At 41.5% G+C, this 23,725-nt stretch overlaps 1 protein-coding gene across 7 annotated transcripts in view; it reads right to left on the bottom strand.

The window, feature by feature from the left end:
• The window catches only part of EPC1 (enhancer of polycomb homolog 1), a 65,947-nt gene extending 42,618 nt beyond the window's left edge, over window positions 1–23,329 (bottom strand). The window contains exons 1-2 of one of the 7 annotated variants that reach the window (XM_083378359.1): window positions 23,151–23,329; window positions 22,289–22,493 (exon numbers count right to left, since the gene is read on the bottom strand). Coding sequence is in view for 1 of the 7 variants with exons in the window: in XM_083378357.1 (XP_083234483.1) it covers window positions 9,989–10,141 (153 nt within the window). In the remaining 6 variants the exon portion in view is untranslated. Of the gene's footprint in view, window positions 1–271; window positions 413–9,988; window positions 10,644–22,288; window positions 22,560–23,150 lie in introns of those variants that run through there. The other 6 variants (XM_083378361.1, XM_083378360.1, XR_014494288.1 and 3 more) reach the window with 6 other exon arrangements.
• Between the last annotated feature and the right edge of the window lie 396 nt (window positions 23,330–23,725).

The following is a 23,725-nucleotide window of genomic DNA, read 5'->3' on the forward strand; positions in this document are numbered from 1 at the left end:
GCAAAAGGAAGTTTTCTGTAACAAAGTCACAAACCATGGCATACAACCCACAATAGCTGAATTAAGTCAACATGCCAAACCACACTACAGCTTTGCATGAGGAGCAAACTCAGTCACTGTAATAAACTAATTCTGCCTATTTATTGTTATGACTCATTTTGTTATAAAACATTTTACAAAAATCCACCTTTATTACAAAATTAACTTTTAAAGTATCCACATTTAACTGAAACAGTAACAGAAGCTTTTGTCTGTAACTATTAACACATACCTCAAATTGTTACATGAAATGGTAAGATCAATCCACAAACAAGGGGCTAAATGTCAAATCTGCACACAGAAGGAAGAAATTTATTGTCTGATGTTCATTGGCCTCCATTTATTTATTTATTGGGTTTATATGTCGTCAACTCTGTACAACAAAATTAAAACATCCATGGTATAATATAGTATGTAAGTAATAAACATGCATGGTTAAGTATAAAACAATATAAAGCTAGACATTAAAATGTTCACAGTAAGAAAAACAGCTCCAACCTTCCAAATTTTAATTATCATTATATCAATCACATATGATATAGGAGAGAACTGCATAACTATAAATCAACCAGCAAGATGACATTTATTAATGTTTCTCAGAAAACTATAAGGGTGGGAAAGTTAACCCCATATTCAAATGGAGGCTGATCCACAATTTGAAGCCATTACATAAAAAATAAAACAATTGTTACTGGACCCACAATCTCACAAAAAGCAGGATCTTCAAGATTTTTTTCCTTTTGACATATTTACAAGTGTGTTGGTTTTTACTGAAGAATAGAGTTCTGGAGATAGAATAATAACTTTATTGTCACTTTGAATGTACACTAATAGGCATACATTAAAATGAAATTTTGTTGCATTCAGCTCTCAAAGGGTCACCACCTCTGATATACACTATATAAATATGACAAAAATACAGAATTATACATATACCCACATATATTATATGACACAGAGAAAACAGTCTAGTTCGGGTTATGTATACATGTGCACGGGGAGAAAAACAAACCTTGCGAGTTTACCAGACGGATGGCATAGGGAACAAAGCTATTACAGAATCGGGTAGTCCTGCTACAAATACTTCAAAACATCCTTCCAAGAGGGGAGTCACAGAAACAGACCGTAAAGTGGGTGTGTGGGTTCTCTTAAAGTGCTTTGAGCTCTAAGCACATAGCGCTTATAAGCACCATCCTGAATACCAGGGAGTGAGCTTTCTATGATCTTCTTGTTTGTCCTTATCAATCTCTGTATGGACTTTCTGAGGCTCTGCTGCCACCAAACCAGTGATGCAGAACACAATCAAAAAGGCTTTTTAGGACATAAAGAGCACTCTGAAACCTATTGACAGCCAATATAGGGCCTTAAGCACAGGTATGTCTCCTTGGTAGTTATCAACTGCTAGTAGATGGGCTGTCATGGTTTCTACCAACTGCAGCTTCCAGGTAGTTTTCAAAGTGATAGAATTCATTTAGTCCAGGAGATACTCTGTCAGTGAATGAGGGATGAACAGTAGGTTTTTGAGGATATATGTAATGATAGTTTATTTTGTTGATGTTAGCCTTTGTTGTGAATCTATCGTATCATCATGGAGTAGTAACACCAGTCTCAAAAAGAGCAGCAGTCTACCAAATGCTGAAGAAACCTCCATGGATCAGTGAATTTTCTAATTATCACCAATTGCTTCATTTAGATAGCTACTCTTACAGGCAACTAATTCTGAACTACTTTCAATATAGATTCAGCCTATCTTAGAGAAAAAGAAAAAAAATCAGCCATAGGCACCTGGTTGATTAACATCTTGTAGGAAACAGATTCACTTAATGTGATCTGTCAATGGCACTTGATCAAATGGTTATCTGATCATTTCTATAAGTTAGAGGTTGATGTACTATGTTATAGCAGTTCTGCTTGTAGTGACAGGCCTCAGACAGTATTACTGGCCTTTAATACTGGACAACGGCAGTCAGATGCCGCAAAAAACTACCGTATATACTTGAGTATAAGCCGACTCGAGTATAAGCCGAGACCCCCAATTTCACCCCCCAAAACTGGGAAAAGTTGTTGACTCGAGTATAAGCCGATCCGCCGTTCTGCAAGCCTCCGCCGCCGGCGGAGGCTGGATCCGCGCTCTGCAAGCCTCTGCCGCCAGCAGAGGCTCAATCTGCCATTTTGCAAGCCTGAATACACAGGAATACCGTGTGGCCGCGGCTCTCGGGGAAGCCCTGGCTGTCCGCTTCCTCACTCCACGCTGCCATTCGGGGCCCGCGCGTTCCCCGGGCAAATCGCGGCGCCCAGCAGGCGAGGAAACACGCCTGTTCCAGTCGCCCCCCCTTCCCTCAGGAGACGCGAAGCAAGTGACCGCCCGGAGCTTACCGAGGACTTGCGCGCGGCCGAGGCTTCGGTGCTTCCAGGATCGCGCGCACCTCTCCCAAGCCGCCGCCGTCCGGAGACCTGCCCAAGTTTGGGGAGGTTTGGGGAGGTGCGTGCGCACCTCCCCAAACCTCCCCAAACGTCGGCAGGTCTCCGTTCCTCCGCACAGACCTGCCGACGTTTGGGGAGGTTTGGGCGCCTCCCCAAACCTCCCCAGGTCTCCGTTCCTCCTGCCGAAGTTTGGGGACGTTTGGGCGCCTCCCCAAACCTCCCCAGGTCTCCGTTCCTCCGCACAGACCTGCCGACGTTTGGGGAGGTTTGGGGGCCTCCCCAAACGTCGGCAGGTCTCCGTTACTCCTGCCGAAGTTTGGGGAGGTTTGGGCGCCTCCCCAAACCTCCCCAGGTCTCCGTTCCTCCGCGCAGACCTGCCGACGTTTGGGGAGGTTTGGGCGCCTCCCCAAACCTCCCCAGGTCTCCGTTCCTCCAGCCGAAGTTTGGGGAGGTTTGGGCGCCTCCCCAAACCTCCCCAGGTCTCCCTCCGCGCAGACCTGCCGACGTTTGGGGAGGTTTGGGCGCCTCCCCAAACCTCCCCAGGTCTCCGTTCCTCCAGCCGAAGTTTGGGGAGGTTTGGGTGCCTCCCCAAACCTCCCCAGGTCTCCGTTCCTCCGCGCAGACCTGCCGACGTTTGGGGAGGTTTGGGCGCCTCCCCAAACCTCCCGAGGTCTCGGTTCCTCCTACCGAAGTTTGGGGAGGTTTGGGCGCCTCCCCAGGTCTCCGTTCCTCCGCACAGACCTGCCGACGTTTGGGGAGGTTTGGGCGCCTCCCCAAACCTCCCCAGGTCTCCGTTCCTCCTGCCGAAGTTTGGGGAGGTTTGGGCGCCTCCCCAAACCTCCCCAGGTCTCCGTTCCTCCTGCCGAAGTTTGGGGAGGTTTGGGTGCCTCCCCAAACCTCCCCAGGTCTCCGTTCCTCCGCGCAGACCTGCCGACGTTTGGGGAGGTTTGGGCGCCTCCCCAAACCTCCCCAGGTCTCCGTTCCTCCTGCCGAAGTTTGGGGAGGTTTGAAACTTCGGCAGGAGGACCGGAGACCTGGGGAGGTTTGGGGAGGCGCCCAAACCTCCCCAAACGTCGGCAGGTCTGCGCGGAAGAACGGAGACCTGGGGAGGTTTGGGGAGGCGCCCAAACCTCCCCAAACGTCAGCAGGTCTGCGCGGAGGAACGGAGACCTGGGGAGGTTTGGGGAGGTGCCCAAACCTCCCCAAACGTCGGCAGGAGGAACGGAGACCTGCCGACGTTTGGGGAGGTTTGGGGAGGCGCCCAAACCTCCCCAAACGTCGGCAGGTCTGCGCGGAGGAACGGAGACCTGGGGAGGTTTGGGGAGGCGCCCAAACCTCCCCAAATGTCGGCAGGTCTGCGCGGAGGAACGGAGACCTGGGGAGGTTTGGGGAGGCGCCCAAACCTCCCCAAACGTCGGCAGGAGGAACGGAGACCTGGGGAGGTTTGGGGAGGCGCCCAAACCTCCCCAAACGTCGGCAGGTCTGCGCGGAGGAACGGAGACCTGGGGAGGCGCCCAAACCTCCCCAAACGTCGGCAGGAGGAACGGAGACCTGGGGAGGTTTGGGGAGGCGCCCAAACCTCCCCAAACGTCGGCAGGAGGAACGGAGACCTGCCGACGTTTGGGGAGGTTTGGGGAGGCGCCCAAACCTCCCCAAACGTCGGCAGGTCTGCACGGAGGAACGGAGACCTGGGGAGGTTTGGGGAGGCGCCCAAACCTCCCCAAACGTCGGCAGGAGGAACGGAGACCTGGGGAGGTTTGGGGAGGCGCCCAAACCTCCCCAAACGTCGGCAGGTCTGCGCGGAGGAACGGAGACCTGGGGAGGCGCCCAAACCTCCCCAAACGTCGGCAGGAGGAACGGAGACCTGGGGAGGTTTGGGGAGGCGCCCAAACCTCCCCAAACGTCGGCAGGAGGAACGGAGACCTGCCGACGTTTGGGGAGGTTTGGGGAGGTGCCCAAACCTCCCCAAACGTCGGCAGGTCTGCGCGGAGGAACGGAGACCTGGGGAGGTTTGGGGAGGCGCCCAAACCTCCCCAAATGTCGGCAGGTCTGCGCGGAGGAACGGAGACCTGGGGAGGTTTGGGGAGGCGCCCAAACCTCCCCAAACGTCGGCAGGAGGAACGGAGACCTGGGGAGGTTTGGGGAGGCGCCCAAACCTCCCCAAACGTCGGCAGGTCTGCGCGGAGGAACGGAGACCTGGGGAGGTTTGGGGAGGTGCCCAAACCTCCCCAAACGTCGGCAGGAGGAACAGAGACCTGCCGACGTTTGGGGAGGTTTCGGGAGGCGCCCAAACCTCCCCAAACGTCGGCAGGTCTGCGCGGAGGAACGGAGACCTGGGGAGGTTTGGGGAGGCGCCCAAACCTCCCCAAACGTCAGCAGGAGGAACGGAGACCTGCCGACGTTTGGGGAGGTTTGGGGAGGCGCCCAAACCTCTCCAAACGTCGGCAGGAGGAACGGAGACCTGCCGACGTTTGGGGAGGTTTGGGGAGGCGCCCAAACCTCCCCAAACGTCGGCAGGTCTCCGTTCCTCCGCGCCCTGAAGCAGGCAGGCAGGGCGCGGAGGAACGGAGACCTGCCGACGTTTGGGGAGTTTTGGGGAGGTGCGCGCGCACCTCCCCAAACCTCCCCAAACTTCGGCAGGTCTCGGACGGCGGTGGCTTGGGAGAGGTGTGCGCGATCCCGGAAGCACCAAAGCCTCGGCCGCGCACAAGTCCTCGGTAAGTTTTTTTGTTGACTGGAGTATAAGCCGAAGTGGAATTTTTCAGCCCAAAAAGTGGGCTGAAAAATTCGGCTTATACTCAAGTATATACGGTATCTTTATGACACTAATGGAGGCAGTTATCAGAATTTTCAGGGCTTGGTATCATCAATAATATGCTGATATATTCATTTAGTTGTAACATCTAACTTGAGAGAGGCTATAAATGTCCAGAAGTAATGACTGGATGCAGTGATTAGATAAGTGCAGGGGTCCCCAACCCCTAGGCTGCGGCCTACTAGCAGATCTTCAGCCTTTCAGAACCTGGTTAAGGAAGTGGTAGGTGAGCACCTGTGCATATTCACACTAGCACAAGCAGTGTGCAAGCGTGTGCACTACATTTGACTGAGCAGTGGGCATGTGTGCCTGCCACTCACGCAAATGGAGCTGTATACTTGCCCGCTGCTCACGATGAACCATACCCACTAGTCTGCAAAGCCAGAAAGGTTGGGGAACCCTGAGACAGCAGACCTAAATTGCAGAATCTTGCAAACAGAGACTCTTGTGGTTGGTGCTTTTTGGGTACATACGTTGTTGTTTGTCTGTTTTACATGGGTTGCCTTAAATCAAAATGAGCAGGTAGGTAAGTTGGAGCTAGAATCATCAACGTCATTGAAAACCTGAGTGACCTCTATGGTCAAAAATACCGATTACCAATCTTGATGGGAATATCCTATCTTGGATGGAAATAATGTAGTTTTTCATAGTTACCCTTGTATTCTGATTATTAGAGTACTCTGATACTTGATCAGTTACAGTTGGTAAAAATGTGGTGGCTAAGTTTTTCATGCCTACCTTTGCGTTTATTGTTTTACTACTAAAGCTACTGTAGTAAGTGCCAATTTGCTAATGAGTGAAATTTAAGTTTTTTTGCCATTTTCAGCAATGGGCTAGGCACGGTTTCACTATGATGCATCAGGCAGTTTGAATCCCTGCTCTACAGTTACAATTCTGTTGATCTTTTAAAAAACAAAATAAAAAACATAGTCTATCTGGATTGGACTCGGTTTGTTATATTTACCTTGTCAATTAAGCAAAGCATGGTATAACTTGTGAAACCAATCACTACTGTCACATAGAGAAGAGCCTCAATTTAAAATACAGTCAGGGAAAACTGGTTCATTACTTCTTTACTTACTCTGTCTACCTTCCAAAAATGAGAAAGAAGCAGTCAAAGAGGAAATAGAAGGAATTAAAATTCTAATACTATTGTAATTGGAATTTTTTTCCTGCATTGCAAAAATGGATAATTGACCTCTGTGTTCCATTTCAAAGAAGCTTCATTTATTCATAAGACTATTTTGCATATTCAAATTCTTAATATTATATTCATAACTCTCTCCATTCTATATTCCAATACTATTATATGAAAATTAGACTCGTTGAAACTTGATAGCAAATTCTCCAAATAAACAGCATCAAGAATACTGCTATTATTCTATTGTCAACTGAGAATTATCTGATCTCATATTATTTATTTGAATTAAACATGTCATCACTATTGAAATTTCAGTAGATTTCATTCTTTGCAGCAATCCTGTTAATATTGAAGCACAAAGAAATGTGCTATATTAACCCTGGATACAATTTCTATACAAAGCAGAAAAACAATTTTGAATTTCATGTCCTCCCTACAGCAGTAAACATAGGTGACATGAGTATCTAGCAGTATGTACATTAAAACATGCTATTGTAAATACATAGAATATTAATAATTGGATCTATACAGGAGACATGCAACAGTAAGTTTAAAAAGAAACAAACAAAGCAAGCAAGCAATGATCTAAAGAAACCAAGCCAGATTATGGTTAAGGGAGTTGATGTATACAGATCATGTTGGCACGTAAGCATAGGATATTTATCTTATCCAAAGTTGCTATGCATAAATAGCATGCTATTAGAGAAAGCCTGATCACTCAAGCAAATTAAACAAATCTGTGAATATATTATGAAATTTAAACCCAAGATTTTGATTTATTTTTCTCAAAGAAACATGTGTTTTCTTGAATGAGAAAGACACCAAACAGTGGTTAGAATATCTACTGTAAACAACCAGAAATCCTGAAAGATACATGCAGGACAGGACAATAACAGTTCCTCTAATTCTAGTTGAAAGAATGGGTAAGACTTGGGGATGAACTTCAGAATCTAATGTATTTTTTGTTATTAGAGTTATATAGGAGTTGATTCTACATTACACAAAAGGAGATGGTCTTGGGTATGGGCAACTATTATTTGTAGATGTATTTGGATTTACTGTGGCATTCATTTACTATATGGCAAATTATAGGAACCAGTCTTTATCATATCCTCTCTTTCTTTTTCTTCCTTCTCCTCTTCTATCCACTAGCCTGTGGTCTTATTTCAAGAAAAGCACTCAAATTGCAGCCAGCATTTGTTTCTTCTAAGTTGGCTATGAATTACTGTTCTTGGAAATAAAGATGGCATTAGAAGTTTATGTTTTGCAATATATCAGTTTTCTCAGTTTTAATTAAAATTAAAGCAAGAGTAAGTAAGGTGCCTTTTGGGCTGCTACTTCCAGTAGTAACTATCCAGAAATTTTATTCTTTTCCCACTCCCAAATTTCTCTCCCAAAGTTGCTTGGCCAAGACAAGTGTGTTCTTGTTCCAGACTTGTTCCTCTTAGGGACATACTGCAATAATATGTTGATGGACTCTAAATGTTTTGTATTATCTATTCGGTTATATTCTATTTAATTTCCTCTAAGTCTTGTATGTTTATTTATTTACAGTAAAGTCTTTTGCTCTCACTTTTATTCAGTAAAATTCTTTAATCCAAATATTGTTCCATATGTTTCAAGCAACTGCCAGACAAATATAGCTTGTATGTTTAAGAAAAGTTCTAATTCTTACTGGCATTTTCTTAAATATGCCAAACTTAATCAACAGGAGTTCCTTTACTTCACATTCCAAATAGTTATGCAGTTATTATTGCCTAATTTCCATTTATTTTGAAGGATTGCTTTTGCATAAAGGTTTCAACAACTTCTAGACTCTATATCAGGCATGTCAAACTGCCGGCCCATGGGCCAGATGTGTAATGCCAAAACCACGCCCACCCCATTGCCGGCAATGGGAAAACATTTGCAATACATCGTGTGACATCATGCGACGTCGCAAATTTGACATGCCTTCTCTAGATGATCACAAATTTAGGGATACCTGACTTAGAAAAAGTTTAACGGTTCAGGACTATCCAAGCTATAATTTTAGACATGATTTATAAATAATTCTAGGCAGGACTCATTTAAAACCTTTTATGCTTGTGTTCCTTTTCAACTTTTCTTATAGTTTTGACTTCTTTCTGAACTTATTGTTCAGAATTTTAAAATGCAATTTCATATGATCTAACTTGTATGAAAGTCTTATTGAATTTAAGAGTCTTAATATCTCAGCAAACACATATGATCAATCTGTTAATTTCTATCAGCTGGACCTGAAGCCAGTGCATCTCTATCCAAATGTGGGCAGCTGAACAAACTTGGGAAAAACATATGCAGCCTAATTTTTAGTTCCCAAACTTATTAACCCAGGGGTCTCAAGGAACAAATAAACAGGTGTTTTCAAATTGATATTAAACACATTTTACTAAAAAAGGCTATTACATATATGAATTAAGTAGAGCATGCTTTTTAAAAATTTAAATACCATAATGTTAATGAGACAAACATGTTACAATTCAATCTTTAAATATCTGATGCCAAGGATTCTGTGCTACAATCAAGTATGATGCATGTATTAATATGTTACTAACTGAAGTATTATTTTGCTAGTTACGTGATTTATCCTGTTTTTTAAGATTATGCACTTCCTATATGCTAAAGAAAATTTCATATTATGTATTTCAGTAAACATGATTAATGTTGCTAAATTAAAAGGTTAAAACATGAGTATTTTAGTAAGTAAACATTATATGTGACTTCTAAGTTCTGTTTGTTTTTATTGCTGCTTGCTCAAATCTGAATTAAGTTAGTGCCAATCTCGTGGCTTTTTTTAAAAAAAAAAAAAACTTGGTGAAATGACCAGATTAATTTCGTTTCTCTATACCAGTTGAGTGAATTCAACAAGCCAATTTTACTGGGGAAAACAGCAATATATTTCCAGGGGGCTCTTCAGTTAAATAGCATCAAACAGTAACCAGGTTTTTCATCGTATTTCTTGTAATTTTTTCCTGTAAATTGAACCCTGTACCTTGTTTATCACTTATCCAAACAGTTCAAGAGCCTACCTTTCTTCCCATAACTTAGCTGGTAGTTACAGAACAGACAGCAGCAAATTCCAGACTGGTAAACCTCAAAACCATCCATGTAGCCTGACCGCTAATTAAATACAAAGACGCCATCTAGTGTCCAATGAACGAACCTCTGCGCCGTTTCAGCTCGCATTCTCGCAGCTGCTGCGGTATTAAGGCCCAGCCCAACGAACTAGAGGCATAACAAAATGGCGGCTGCCCGCCGAATCACGTGATCCCCTTTGTGCCTTTCGGGAGGCTGAGGGGGAGCCCGACAGACGGCCTTGGCACTCGAATCGACAAATACAGATATCTTAGGAGGGCATACACAGGAAAGGCAGACGGGGCTATTAGGGTTCAACATCACCCTCTTCCCATAGGGGCAGGGAAGGGGGGAGGAAGCGGGGAGAAAATGGCGGCCATTTTGTGCTTGCGCAGAGGCGATGGTGGGGGCCTGGGTACAGGGCGATGGCGGGGCCCGGCCGGAGTAGGGACGGGAGGGGGTCTCTCACGTACCGACTCCTCTTCCTTCTCCATGCCCGTGGGCATCTGCGGCACGGCCCGGTTGATCGAGGCATACTCGGCCAGGTCGGGCAAGTCCTCGCAGCGGAAGACGGGAAGCGGCTTAGACGCGTCCAGCGCCCGGGCCCGGAACGACAGTTTGCTCATGTTAGTCGTCGGCGGCTGCAACTGCTATGGCGGCTGCTGCTGCTCCGGCAAAGGGGGGGGAGGCAGCGAGAGCGCTCCGAGCTGAGAGCCGGACCCCGCCGAGAGCTCTCATGGAGGGACCGGGGCTCCCGCGGCGGGGCGGGGCTCGCTCCGAGGCGGGTCCCAGCGGCGCCGGGTGGCGAGGCCAGGCTAGGGCGCCGGTTTCTCTCCTCGCCGCTCCTGGTCCGCTCAGTACGCCACGGCCAACATGGCGGACATTAAACCTCGACTGGCCGCCTCTTTCAGCCAACCCCAGCGCCACAGCCATTCCCACACTGCATCGCGCAAAGGCGCGGGCACGGCGGTGATGAAAAGAGCTCGCGGCGCGGGCACGAGTAACGGGCACGAAAGAGCAGCGGTTTTGACACTCTCGCCGGGCCGAAGGCGCTTTAGTCTTTCCCGAAGCACTGCAATTGCTCGGACGCCGTGGAGGCAACGACACCCCCCGCCTTCACACGCTGGGAAACGAGTGAAGGAGAGACCAGTCCATCACTGCCGCCTGGAGGAAGATACGGGAGAAAATACACGCCTCTGCCCTAGGGAAACCGGGAGCATCTCTTCAGGCCTGAGCCTCTTGCTAGAGGCAGTTGACGTGCGCTGCCCGGCTCTGTTTAAACGTATTGCAGCAGGGAGAGGGTGGCCTCTCAATATTCTCTCTAAATCCTATTTTCATTTCTTTCCTGGCCACTTTGTTCTCTCCTCTGTAAGACAGGGCTCTGTGACATCAAAAATTCTATAGAATTGAGAGGAGTGCAAGCAAATCTGTTATACACACAGGTATTTAAAACCGCATTTCAGATATTTCAATTTGTTTCCAGCAGAAAAAGGTGATCGTCAGCTTATTCAAATAAGACACATTGTGAAAGAAATGATTACAATCATCAGTATTATATCAGTACTGAGGTGCTGGGGCTAAAGAATTTCTTGACTCCTTATCTTCTTTTAGGTTTATCCTATCAGCACTTACCACAAGAGGTAGAACTTCTTTTGGAACAAATACATATAAACCTCAAACAAGCTTGTCAGATGCAACTTGTGGCACAGCCTATTTCAGCATTAAAGACTATATATCACACCATAGCATTTGTAATTCTAGTTCTTTATTTACAATCCCCCCTTCATGGATTACTGCCTTGTCGTGGCGAAGGGGCTTGCGTAATTCAATGAAGCTATGGGCTATGCCGTGCAGGGCCACCCAAGACGGACAGGTCATAGCAGAGAGTTCTGACAAAACGTGATCCACTGGAGAAGGAAATGGCAACCCACTCCAGTATCTTTGCCATGAAAACCCTATGGACAGTACCAAAAGGCAAAACGATATGACGCTGGAAGATGAGCCCCTCAGGTCGGAAGGCGTCCAACATGCTACTGGGGAAGAGCAGAGGGCTAGTACTAGTAGCGCCAGAAAGAATGAAGCGACTGGGCCAAAGCCGAAAGGACGCTCAGCTGTGGATGTGTCTGGTGGTGAAAGGAAAGTCCGATGCTGTAAAGATTTTTTCTCCATAGGAACCTGGAATGTAAGATCCATGAATCAAGGAAAGCTGGACGTGGTCAAACAAGAGATGACAAGACTAAACATTGACATCTTAGGTATCAGCGAACTAAAATGGACAGGAATGGGTGAATTTAATTCAGATGACCATCAGGTATACTACTGTGGGCAAGAATCCCTCAGAAGAAATGGAGTAGCCTTCATAGTCAATAAAAAAATAGGAAAAGCAATACTGGGATACAATCCTCAAAATGACAGAATGATCTCAGTTCGAATCCAAGGCAAACCATTCAATATCACAGTAGTCCAAGTCTATGCCCCAACCACCAGTGCTGAAGAGGATGAAATTGACCGGTTCTATGAAGCCCTACAGCACCTTATAGAACTAACACCCAGAAATGATGTCCTTATCATCATGGGGGATTGGAATGCTAAAGTAGGAAGCCAAAAGATAACTGGAATAACAGGCAAGTTTGGCCTTGGAGTACAAAATGAAGCAGGGCACAGGTTGATAGAATTTTGTCAACAGAATACGATGGTCATAGCAAACACTCTTTTCCAACAACCCAAGAGACGGCTTTACACATGGACATCACCAGACAGTCAACACAGAAATCAGATTGACTATATGCTCTGCAGCCAAAGATGGAGAAGCTCTATACAGTCAGTAAAAACAAGACCAGGAGCTGACTGTGGCTCAGACCATGAGCTTCTTGTTGCAAAGTTTAGGCTTAAATTAAAGAAAGTAGGGAAAAGCGCTAGGCCAGTCAGGTATGAATTAAATCATATTCCTGTTGAATATACAGTAGAGGTGACAAATAGATTTAAGGAATTAGATCTGATAGACAGAGTGCCTGAAGAACTATGGACAGAGGTTCGCAACATTGTACAAGAGGTAGCAACCAAAACCATCCCAAAGAAAAAGAAATGCAAGAAAGCAAAATGGATGTCTGAGGAAGCTTTGCAAATAGCTGAGGAAAGGAGGGAAGCGAAAGGCAAGGGAGAAAAAGAAAGATATGCCCAATTGAATGCAGAATTCCAAAGAATAGCTAGAAGAGATAAGAATGCCTTCTTAAATGAACAATGCAAAGAAATAGAAGAAAACAATAGAATAGGGAGGACCAGAGATCTTTTCAAGAAAATTGGAGAGATGAAAGGAACGTTTCATGCAAAAATGGGCATGATAAAGGACCAAAATGGCAGGGACCTAACAGAGGCAGAAGAGATTAAGAAGAGGTGGCAAAATTACACAGAAGAATTATACAAGAATGAGCTTAACGTCCCTGATAATCACAATGAGGTGGTCACTGACCTCGAGCCAGACATCCTAGAATGTGAAGTGAAGTGGGCCTTAGAAAAGCTGAGCAACAACAAAGCTAGTGGAGGTGACAGTATTCCAGCTGAGCTATTCAAAATCTTAAAAGACGATGCAGTAAAAGTGCTACACTCAATTTGCCAGCAAATTTGGAAAACTCAACAGTGGCCACAGGATTGGAAAAGATCAGTTTACATTCCAATTCCAAAGAAAGGCAGTGCCAAAGAATGTTCAAACTATCGCACCATTGCACTCATTTCTCATGCTAGTAAAGTTATGCTTAAAATTCTACAAGCTAGACTCCAGCAGTATGTGGATCGAGAACTACCAGAAGTACAGGCAGGATTTCGAAGAGGCAGAGGAACTAGAGATCAAATTGCTAACATACGCTGGATCATGGAGAAAGCTAGAGAGTTCCAGAAAAACATCTACTTCTGCTTCATTGACTATGCTAAAGCCTTTGATTGTGTGGATCATAACAAACTGTGGCAAGTCCTTAAAGAGATGGGCATACCAGACCATCTTATTTGTCTCTTGAGAAATCTATATGCGGGCCAAGAAGCAACAGTGAGAACTGGACACGGAACCACTGATTGGTTCAAAATTGGGAAAGGAGTCCGGCAAGGCTGTATACTGTCGCCTTGCCTATTTAACTTATATGCAGAGCACATCATGAGAAAGGCAGGGCTAGATGAATCAAAAGTTGGAATTAAGATTGCCGGAAGAAACATCAACAACCTAAGATATGCAGATGATACCACTCTAATGGCAGAAAGTGAAGAAGAACTAAAGAGCCTGGTGTTGCGGGTGAAGAAGGAGAGTGCAAAACTTGGGTTGAAACTAAACATTAAGAAAACCAAGATCATGGCATCTGGCCCTCTCAATTCCTGGCAAATAGATGGGGAAGAAATGGAGGTAGTGACAGATTTTATTTTCCTTGGCTCCAAGATCACTGCAGATGGGGACTGTAGCCAAGAAATTAAAAGACGCTTGCTCCTTGGGAGGAAAGCCATGGCAAATCTAGACAGCACACTAAAAAGCAGAGACATCACCCTGTCAACAAAAATCCGTATAGTCAAGGCTATGGTCTTCCCAGTTGCAATGTATGGCAGTGAAAGCTGGACCATAAGAAAGGCTGAGCGCCAAAGAATTGAAGCCTTTGAACTCTGGTGCTGGAGAAGACTCCTGCGAGTTCCTTGGACTGCAAGGCGATCAAACCGGTCAGTCCTAGAGGAGATCAACCCTGACTGCTCTTTAGAAGGCCAGATCCTGAAGCTAAAACTCAAATACTTTGGCCACCTAATGAGAAGGAAGGACTCACTGGAGAAGAGCCTAATGCTGGGAAAGATTGAGGGCAATAGAAGAAGGGGACGACAGAGAATGTGGTGGCTGGATGGAGTCACTGAAGCAGTAGGCGTGAGCTTAGATGGACTCCAGAAGATGGTAGAGGACAGGAAGGCCTGGAGGAACATTGTCCATAGGGTCGCGATGGGTCGGACACGACTTCGCAACTAACAACAACAACAATTTACAATCCCTTTCAATCAATAGACTTTACAAAACCATAATTTGGAATTAAAACAAAAATCTAATACTAAAACCATAAAATTATAATCATTTAAAATGTATGTATATTTGAAATACTGTGAAAATTATTTGTTTGGGAGGATAGCCTGTCTCTAGGCCTGGTTAGAATAGCCAGCCTATCACTGACTGAAAAATAGGTGATGATATCTAAGGGGGATACTGTTCCAGAGGTGGGGATGGAGGTGATTGAAAAGATATATTTCTTCTGCCTCTAAAGGTGGCAATCTGTAAGGGAACAGAGAAAGAGCTGTATGGGTATATCTTATTGGACAGCAGGTCTCATCAAGAGTAGGCAATCCTGCAGATATCCAGGTCCTAAATCATAAAGGATTTTAAAGGTAACAGCCAGCACCTTTAATTGCACCCAGAAGCCAGCCAGAAACCAGTGCAGCTCTTGAATTACAGGTGTTACATGGGTGCCTCAAGGTGTATTCATTCATTACAACTGGTCCAGAATGGTTGCATTCTGGACCAGTTGTAACTTCCAAATCCTTTTCAAAAGCTGTCCCATAAAGAATGCATTGGAATAGTTCAACCAAGGGATGTCTTGGATGTAATAGTGATTATGACCTCTGAGTGAGGATTTCTGAAAATGGTTGTAACTGGTGCACAGTATGAGGCTGTGCGGACTTCTTTTGACCACAGCTTCCACCTCAAGCATGAATTGTCAAACCAAGTAAACCAGATGTTTGAGCAACTGTTATTCTATTTATATACATCTAAACGTCTGTCATTTGTAACTTGACACCCCTGACGTAGATGCACAATTAGCTCAAATAACTAAGAATAAAAATAATGTGTCTGAGCTGAGAACCTAACTATCAGTAGTAAACTACAATGATGTCAAAATGATAGGTGCTGTGATGTCATCATGCAAATCATACAAGTATGTCAATTATATGATTAGGTCCTTGTGATTCAGTTTCTTCATATTCCCCAGAATTGCCCTCCCTTACAAAAGGAAATAAGGTTTGTTCCTACTCAGGAATACTATTTGTAAGCACAGCCAGTATCTTTGAATGCAAAACGCTGAGATGAACTGAATACAGGACAAGTATTAATTTCATTTCTATCAAAGTTTCATTTGACACCTCTGTAGGCTGTTATTAACTATAATGCTTGATTAGATGGGTCTCTGTTTTGGAATTGACATTTTCAGTCAAGACTAGATAAGACCACTGCCAGTAATTGAAAAAAGGAAGGAAAATATGCTTTGTCCTTTTGTTCCATCTTTTCTAGCGCTGAACTAAGCCTCAGCTTCCATAGTAGTTTTTCTGTGTTTATCAGAAATACATTATACAATTAAATCAGTTCTAGTTAGTACAAAGCACCAGCAGTATGAATGGTATAGATTGGTGGAAGAGGCTGATAATTTTCCTTCTCCTTTTCATTTTAAATCTTAACTGAATTGATATGATAATATAGATGCAATGACTGATTCAGTCTTTTGAGAGGCTGATTACAGTCACAATTAAGATGTTTTTGGAGAAAAAATTCCTTATTTCTAAAATGGCAGATACATCCAGAAATATTGTAACCAGTTCATTTTTGCTGTAACTCTCTCCTTTCTCTTAGATGTCTTAATTTTTGAAGTAATTTATGTATAAAGGTCTTTTTAATCAGTCTAAAATATATAAGGATTCCTTTCCTAGGTGATCGGAGCTGAAAAGTACAATAATCCATGCAGACATACTAAAATGATACTGTCCAACTAGAATGATCTATCTAGTCACCATTTTAAAGATCTGTCCCTTTTTCAACACTTCATCCCAATCTTGTTTTGGGGTACTAGGAAATTATCTAATCATTTTAAGAATCCTTACTGTTATCAATATTCAATTTCTAAATACATTTTGAGAGAGTAAGATTATTTAGAACAGACATTTTACAGCCCCAGGGCACATCCACTCTTTGCCCATCTCTGGATTGCATGAGGTCAAGTAGAGATTAAAACTTATACGTAAATAAGTGTATGCCATGCATGCAACACAACTGCACTGCTATTTTTTTCCAATTAATATATGTGCATGTATATGCAACTTTACATCCCTATTGATTTGTACCTCTGCAACAGTCCCAGTTTCTCACCTGGCCCCTTGGAAAATTAATTGCCTGCCCCTGATTTAGAAGATGGTGACCATAGAATAGTAGTAATGAGAATACAATGCAACATAAAAATAAAAAAGTACAGACCTGGGAAAAGTACATATCAAAGACCAGCAGATCTTAAAGTGTATTTTGGGAACCCCTGGAGATCCCCAAGATCCTTTCAGGGAATTTGTAAACTTAAATATTTTAAAATTTCTCAGTTTTAATTTCTAATATTATACAGTAAATATTGAAAGATATAACCCACATTAACCAAAGATATTTGGAGTCAATCACTTTTAAGAGTAAAAGGGTTTGACACCAAAATGTTTGAGAGCCACTGGCATAGACTGAGGGGTTTTTAATTGGGTTTTAAAGTTTTAATTTTTGGGCTTAAATTTAATTATTTGTTTTAAATTTATTTTAACTTTTGTATTGTATGGTTTTAATTGCCCTGTAAACCGTCTTGAGTCCTATGGGAATAGGCAAGTATAGAAGTCAAAATAATAAATAAATAAATAAATAAATAAATAAATAAATAAATAAATAGACATTACAATATTTGAACAATAAAAAAGCAGCATGCTTAGCATTTTTTTCTCCACAGCAATATAAAACAGGAGACTAAAAGTGAGATTCTGAGACATACACATTTACACATTCTACTGCTGAAAATGGAATTTTATATTTTTGGAACAAAGAATGATCCAACTAGTATAGCATCTCATAAAGTATTGATTACTTAGATTAGATGTACCAGAGTTATCACTCAAATTCACTTATTTAGATAAGGAAACAAGCAACGTAGGCTCTTTCAGGTATCTTCACTATATCTGCAGCCATTGTGAACCCCACAATGTAACTGAACAGAATTTTATAGTCACAGACTAATCGCATATTATTAAAATGTTAGGAAATAAAATGCTCTTCAGGATTGAACAATAAAAGGTGAATTCATTGGGAATATGCATATAAGTACCTTTTTAACCTTTCTACTCATCTCTGTACATAAAGGGGCAGGAGGTAGCACTATAGAGCAGAGGTCTCCAACCTTTTTTGGTTGGCAGACCAGAGGGAAAGGAAGGGGGAATCATTTATGTGCAGGTACACACAAACAGACCGTGAGCAGGCATGATGCAAATGAGGCGCTGCTAGCACCACGTGACACTAGCACTGCCATTTTTGCTATGCGGGCGCTAGCACTGCCCCATTTTTGCCACGCAGCACCCCGTTTTTGCCACACCCCGTTTGCATAGTGGCAGTGGTGCTAGCGCAAGTGGGGGTGAGTGCAAGCGTACACGTGCGCACACTGACTAGCTTGTTCTGTAGCCTGGTGGCCAGCAGACCTCGGCCCAGTTATGGGTTGGGGACCACAGGTTGGGGACACCTGCTATACAGGCTTCCTTTTGGACAGCATGGAAAGCCTGAAGCCACCTCACAAATACTTATCTGGAAGTAAATTCTAGTGATTGCAATGCAACTATCTTCTGAGAAGATATAAAATTACAGTGATAGGTGCTTTTGATTCAGTTAATAATGAAAATGGAACTATAATTGCTAAGCACATTGATTTGTGCTTAGATTGTAAGCCGCCCTGAGTCTTCAGAGAAGGGCGGGATATAAATGGGATTAAATAAATAAAATAAATATGAGTTCAATACACCAAGAACTACAATTTATCACTCTTCATTATGTGTCATTGGATTAAATCACCCAAAATATTAGACCAAATGAGGAGATAAGCTCATGGCAGAAGTGCCATTTTGACTCTCTGCTTGTAATGCTTGAGGAATTATAGCTAGAGCCATCTGTAGGTCTTTTTTTGTTCTGCTTTAAATTGAAATATCTATAGTCATTTTGAAATTACAACTGAAGATAACCTACTTGTAATTTCTTATGCTACGTCTCACAGCAAATACAAAATGGCACCTTTTCAGCGTGTTGTTCATTTTACCAATACAAGTTTTAAGTCTTTGAAGCATATTCCATGAATTAAGACTTCTGTCAATTCAGTTCAGAAAATATTGACCGTTATTCAGAAAAAAGGATCTTCAAGAGCAGTAGCAAATATAACTGTAGTTTCATCATACAAAAATTCAAAAACTGTAATCTGGATCCTGCTGTGAAAATATTAATGCAGTAAGATAACAATTTTCAAATAAATTTTTAAATTACAAGTCCTATTTTGGAACTTCAGATATGTGCAGATTAATTTGTAGTTATTCAGAAGGAAAGCTAAACTTTGATTCCAAAATGCTATACAATGTGGACCACGGCAACATTGTGTTTAAATTAAAATTCTGCCCAAGCAGAACTTTTACTTCCTGGATTTTTTTTTCTGCCATCTATAGAATATATACTTTAAAAGACTGGTTCTCAACCTTTTCTTCACCATAGACTCTCCTTTAAATACCTTTTGTGGTCAGGTTCTATGGCCACAGATCCCCCAAGACTTAACTCAAGATTTAAATCTTAAAGTCTTTGTGGGCCTCCTATGATGACATCATGGCCTACCAGGGGTCTGTGCGTCACAAACTGAGAACCACTGCCTTAAGCATAATTTTTTAAAGACCTCTTTTCTCATTTTTTTGTTAGCTAGTTTTTAATGCTTTTTAAGTTTCTAGTCCTTTTCAACAGTTTTTTTGCCTTCAGTAATCTTCACTATTTGGTTTTGCAAATTGGTTTATTTTACCCATACTTTTTCTTGAAAAAACACCCATAATTATACATTAGCGCTGTCTGTGTTAAGTTCCTTTTCTGATCTGTTCTTTCACCATCCTATCAATCTTATCCCATATTATGCATCCAGAATCAATTTAACAATTTCACCTCTTCATTGTCATCACAAATGTTGCCGCCATGTCAGTTATAATGTCTACATCATATAATTCAGCCTAACAATGTAAAATAATGCAGGAGAATAATTCAAGGATTTATTTACAAGTAATAAACTGGACAAATTATTTTTTTTCAGTTGTATTTGCTAGTAAACCTAGCTTTTCTAATATTCCATCTGAAAAAAAGAATTATAATGTTATATCAGTCAAGAATCTATTAATTGTAGTTTAATGAAATAGCTTAAAAAGTCTAATTTAATTCATTTATGTATGAATTCGTATGTATGAACAAATTCCACATTAAGCTGTTTTACCTTACTGGTCAGTACTTGTCTAGAGTCATTAAAGTCTTAATTCTAAATGTTTTGCAGTCCTGACAGCTAAGAGTTTTTAAAGGATTTAACTGTTAGTAAACTCTTTAAAAAAACCTTGTGACTTAAAAACATAACCTACAAGTAAATTATGTATCTCTCTAATCTTTAGCTCTCTAAAGATTTAAAGGGTATATGGTACAGGTTAAATAAAAAGCAAAATTCTACCTTTTGCACAGTTTGATATCATGTCTGAATGCTATCTTTTCTGTCAGGATGCATTCAGGATTTAAACAGAAGACTACCTCAACCTGGATAACAACTAATTTTCAAAAACCAAATATTTAAACACCTTTTCTTCTAGCAATTGCTATAGAGGATGCAACCATATATTAAGATAGCTGCTCACTGTATGGTGCAATCATATGCTGCACTGCCACATTTTATTGAGATGGAAGCTGCATGAGTTGCATTCCTAGATCTGTAAGAGAACATCCATGATTGGTCTTTTGAAAGAGCCATTGTTATTATATAGTGAGGCCATAATCAATGAAAGCATATACTGTTTAGTAGAAATAATTGCTATTCATATACTAGATTTAATAAGCTAAATAAGTAACTAAACCATATAAATCCTTATCTTACAATTTAGTTTCATGTTTTAACTAAGAACATGACTTAACTAATATTAACTCTGAAACAATCAAATACATTCTACAATGTGCCATTTAATCTGTAAAAATTGCTTCAGTTTCAAGAAGGAACTATTTTGGAAGGACATATTTAATGTCAGTTAGTATTTTTCTACATAGATAATATCTTCTGTTTAAAAGTGTCTTCTATTAAACTTATATCAATTATTCAAAGAACTTCACATTCACTACATTAAAAAATTAAAAAGAAAAACTATTATTTATTCTTTAATAGATACATTAACCTGTTGCATTTGCCTAGATATTGTGATTATATATATATATATATATATATATATATATATATATATATATATATATATATATATATATATATATATATTATATATTATATATATAATGGATCCTTTTACTTTATGAATTGTTCATATATAAATCTTTCCAGCTTTTTTGCATCTTTTTAAGTTTACAAATGTGTACAGGAAATAGGTATTTGATTCTTAATATATGTATCTAAGTATGTATATATGGTTTAAATGTATTGTACTCAAAATAGATGGAAAATGACATTTTTTAAATTTGTTTTTTCAGCTTTATTTCTATTAATTAAAGCATACACTATCTACAGAACATTTTAAAAACACATAATTTTTTTTTAAAAAAAGCCAATCCCAAACTATTATTTGGTGTTTTTACTTTTTAAACAAAAAAGAAAGGGTTTAAAACTCTGCCAAGTATTATGAAAAATACTTATCTGAAAATGAATCTATAGCACAATAAAAAGTCACTTTCTACAGGGAATATAAAATTAGTTTTAGCTACTAGAATTTGTTTTTTAAAAAATGACTAAATAATGAATTAGTTATCCACATACCTCAGATTTTTTAAAGCAAGTAACAAAAATCCAAACCCTGCCTCTAGTCTCACAGAACAACAAAGGACTGTGACGACATGTCTGTTATGCTGTACACTGAACTTCAAGTATATTGATTATTGTATATATTGTACATGATCCAAACTATAATGCATGTATTAATATTTAAAGCTGTGTTTGTTAGAAGAAAAAAAATTATGATACAAATAGATCAAATCTTGCCCCACCTTTCTCTGCCCCCCTCTTTTCTTGGTGAAACGAACACAAATTGTTTAGGAGCACCACAGCGCCACCAACACAGATCAATACAAAACAAAAAAGATTTCTCACTGTGTACAAATGAAAAAAACCTAGAAAAATGCCCAAAATTACAAAATATCTCATAAATGAATCTTCTCAAAAGAACACGCACCTCAATGCAGTACCATCATTCATATTGTTTATATAAAGGTTTTAAAGCAAGTAACCAAAAAAAGAGCTGATTGATGAATAAAAAGGCCAATGTTTAGTAACAGGCATAACTTAATGTACATCCTGCTATATCGATCTCCTCCTTCGTTACATCAAGGGCAGTTTTCAACAAGCCAATCTAAGGAGTCTTTTCCCAATTAATCTCAAGCCCAAATAAACCGAAGCATGTTTCTTTATCAATGTACTTAGTTCCTCTTTTGTAAAAATATGTGTTCTGCTCCGGACACAATTATCCTCACTGTAGACTCTAACTCCACCTTGAAAAGATCTATGTTGTTGGCAGTTCCAGTACAGGGGGCTATAAAGACAGTAAGACAATTGTTCTTAATAGTCAAAAATAACGAACCAACGTTTTTCATAATAATTAAAAACTCTCATATCTAAATCTACATTTGATTCATAAATGTAAGAAATATTTCGACGGTTTTTGTGCGCTTGTGTATATTTGTGCGTATGTGTGAGAAGCATTAGAAAACTTACCTCGAAAGGAAGGAGCCAGCTGCCTTTTCACGACTGTAACAAAACAGTCTTGTGTAGTTTCTCGCTTGCAATCAACTAGCGAAAGAATCATCCAACATCTTTAAAAATCTTTGCAAATGAAAATTGAATCTCCTTCCCATAGTCGGTAGTCGCTTCCGAAGGTTTTTTCTCCATATCTGGCGAGGTGGGGGGGATTCGAGTAAACCTGAGAAATATCCAAAGATTAAAAGCAAAGGCAGCAGGAGCCAGAAGACTCTGGGGTTAACAACTTTGTAATGGCAAACCGGCGTGTTCTGATTGGTTAGGAGGGCAGTGTCCCTACACAGTCTGCACTATCCCCCGCCCCCCTCTTCTGCAGCCTGGAAAAAATGCAGAAATGCAGTGTGCCATTTTATAGTCTTTTAAAACACACCCCAACGCAACCAAACACCAAATGTCCAGGCTTTGTATTTGGGAATTCTGCGGAACAAGAGCTCAAAACCTTTTTTTTCTAAATCACTTTCAGATTATCAACTGTCCTTGATTTGGAGGGGTGGGGGTGGGGGAGGGATAGAAAAGCGCGCACACGCACACACCAGAGTTCCTCAGTTTCCGTATAGAGATTTGGGTGGGATTTTTTTCTTCCCACCTTAAATATTTATTTACTATTATGTTGAACTAATTAATCTTGTTTCCTTCCCACCCCGTTGCCTAAGCGCCTGGTGGAATCTAAAGTGATCCCACAAATACTTTGCAGAAAAATACTCCTAAAAAATCTGGTGGGTTTGAAACAAAATCTTAAGAGTTGTTATTAAGAGGTTACCCAAGGAACGAGAATTTTTTTAAAAAATTCTTTGCTCGCCAAACGTTGTACTGTACCTACCGTCTTAGAGACACCAAAGGACATTCATTTCAACAGAAACATCCTTTGTAAGTGGCACTATTCTTCCACAAAGACTATTTAAAAACCCCTCCTTATACTGACTGACAGAATTCGACCATGCTGCCCACAAACAAAATGGCTCTGGCACCGAGTTCTTTTGGATCCTCCCACTGTGCCCCTCTCCCCCCAACCCCCCACATGCACACGCACATATCCTTCTCGTGGCCTCCGCGAAAGGGCAGAAATCCCAAAGAAATCAGGACCCGAAGTACAATGGGCGTTCGAACTTCCCTTGTCATTGGAAGGGCAAGGGACTCCCACAAAGCCTTGCCCTATCTGCAAAGAGCCCTTCTTCAAAAACAGCCATCAATCATTAAGACTACAGGCTATGTAATTTGAACTTCCTGCTTTACATATGTATAAGGTCTTTCATCTACGTTGGCAGGCTTTTCAATTAAGAGTGCTAGGAAATTTGATAACCTGCGTCTCCATTTGTGAGCTCAATCAGGTACTTGGTCCCTGTAGGAGTTGATAAAAAACATAAACGAAATGCTTGGTCTAACAAAGGACGAACC

Source organism: Vipera ursinii (assembly GCF_947247035.1).
Source record: "Vipera ursinii genome assembly, chromosome: Z".
NCBI classification, from domain to species: domain Eukaryota; kingdom Metazoa; phylum Chordata; class Lepidosauria; order Squamata; family Viperidae; genus Vipera; species Vipera ursinii.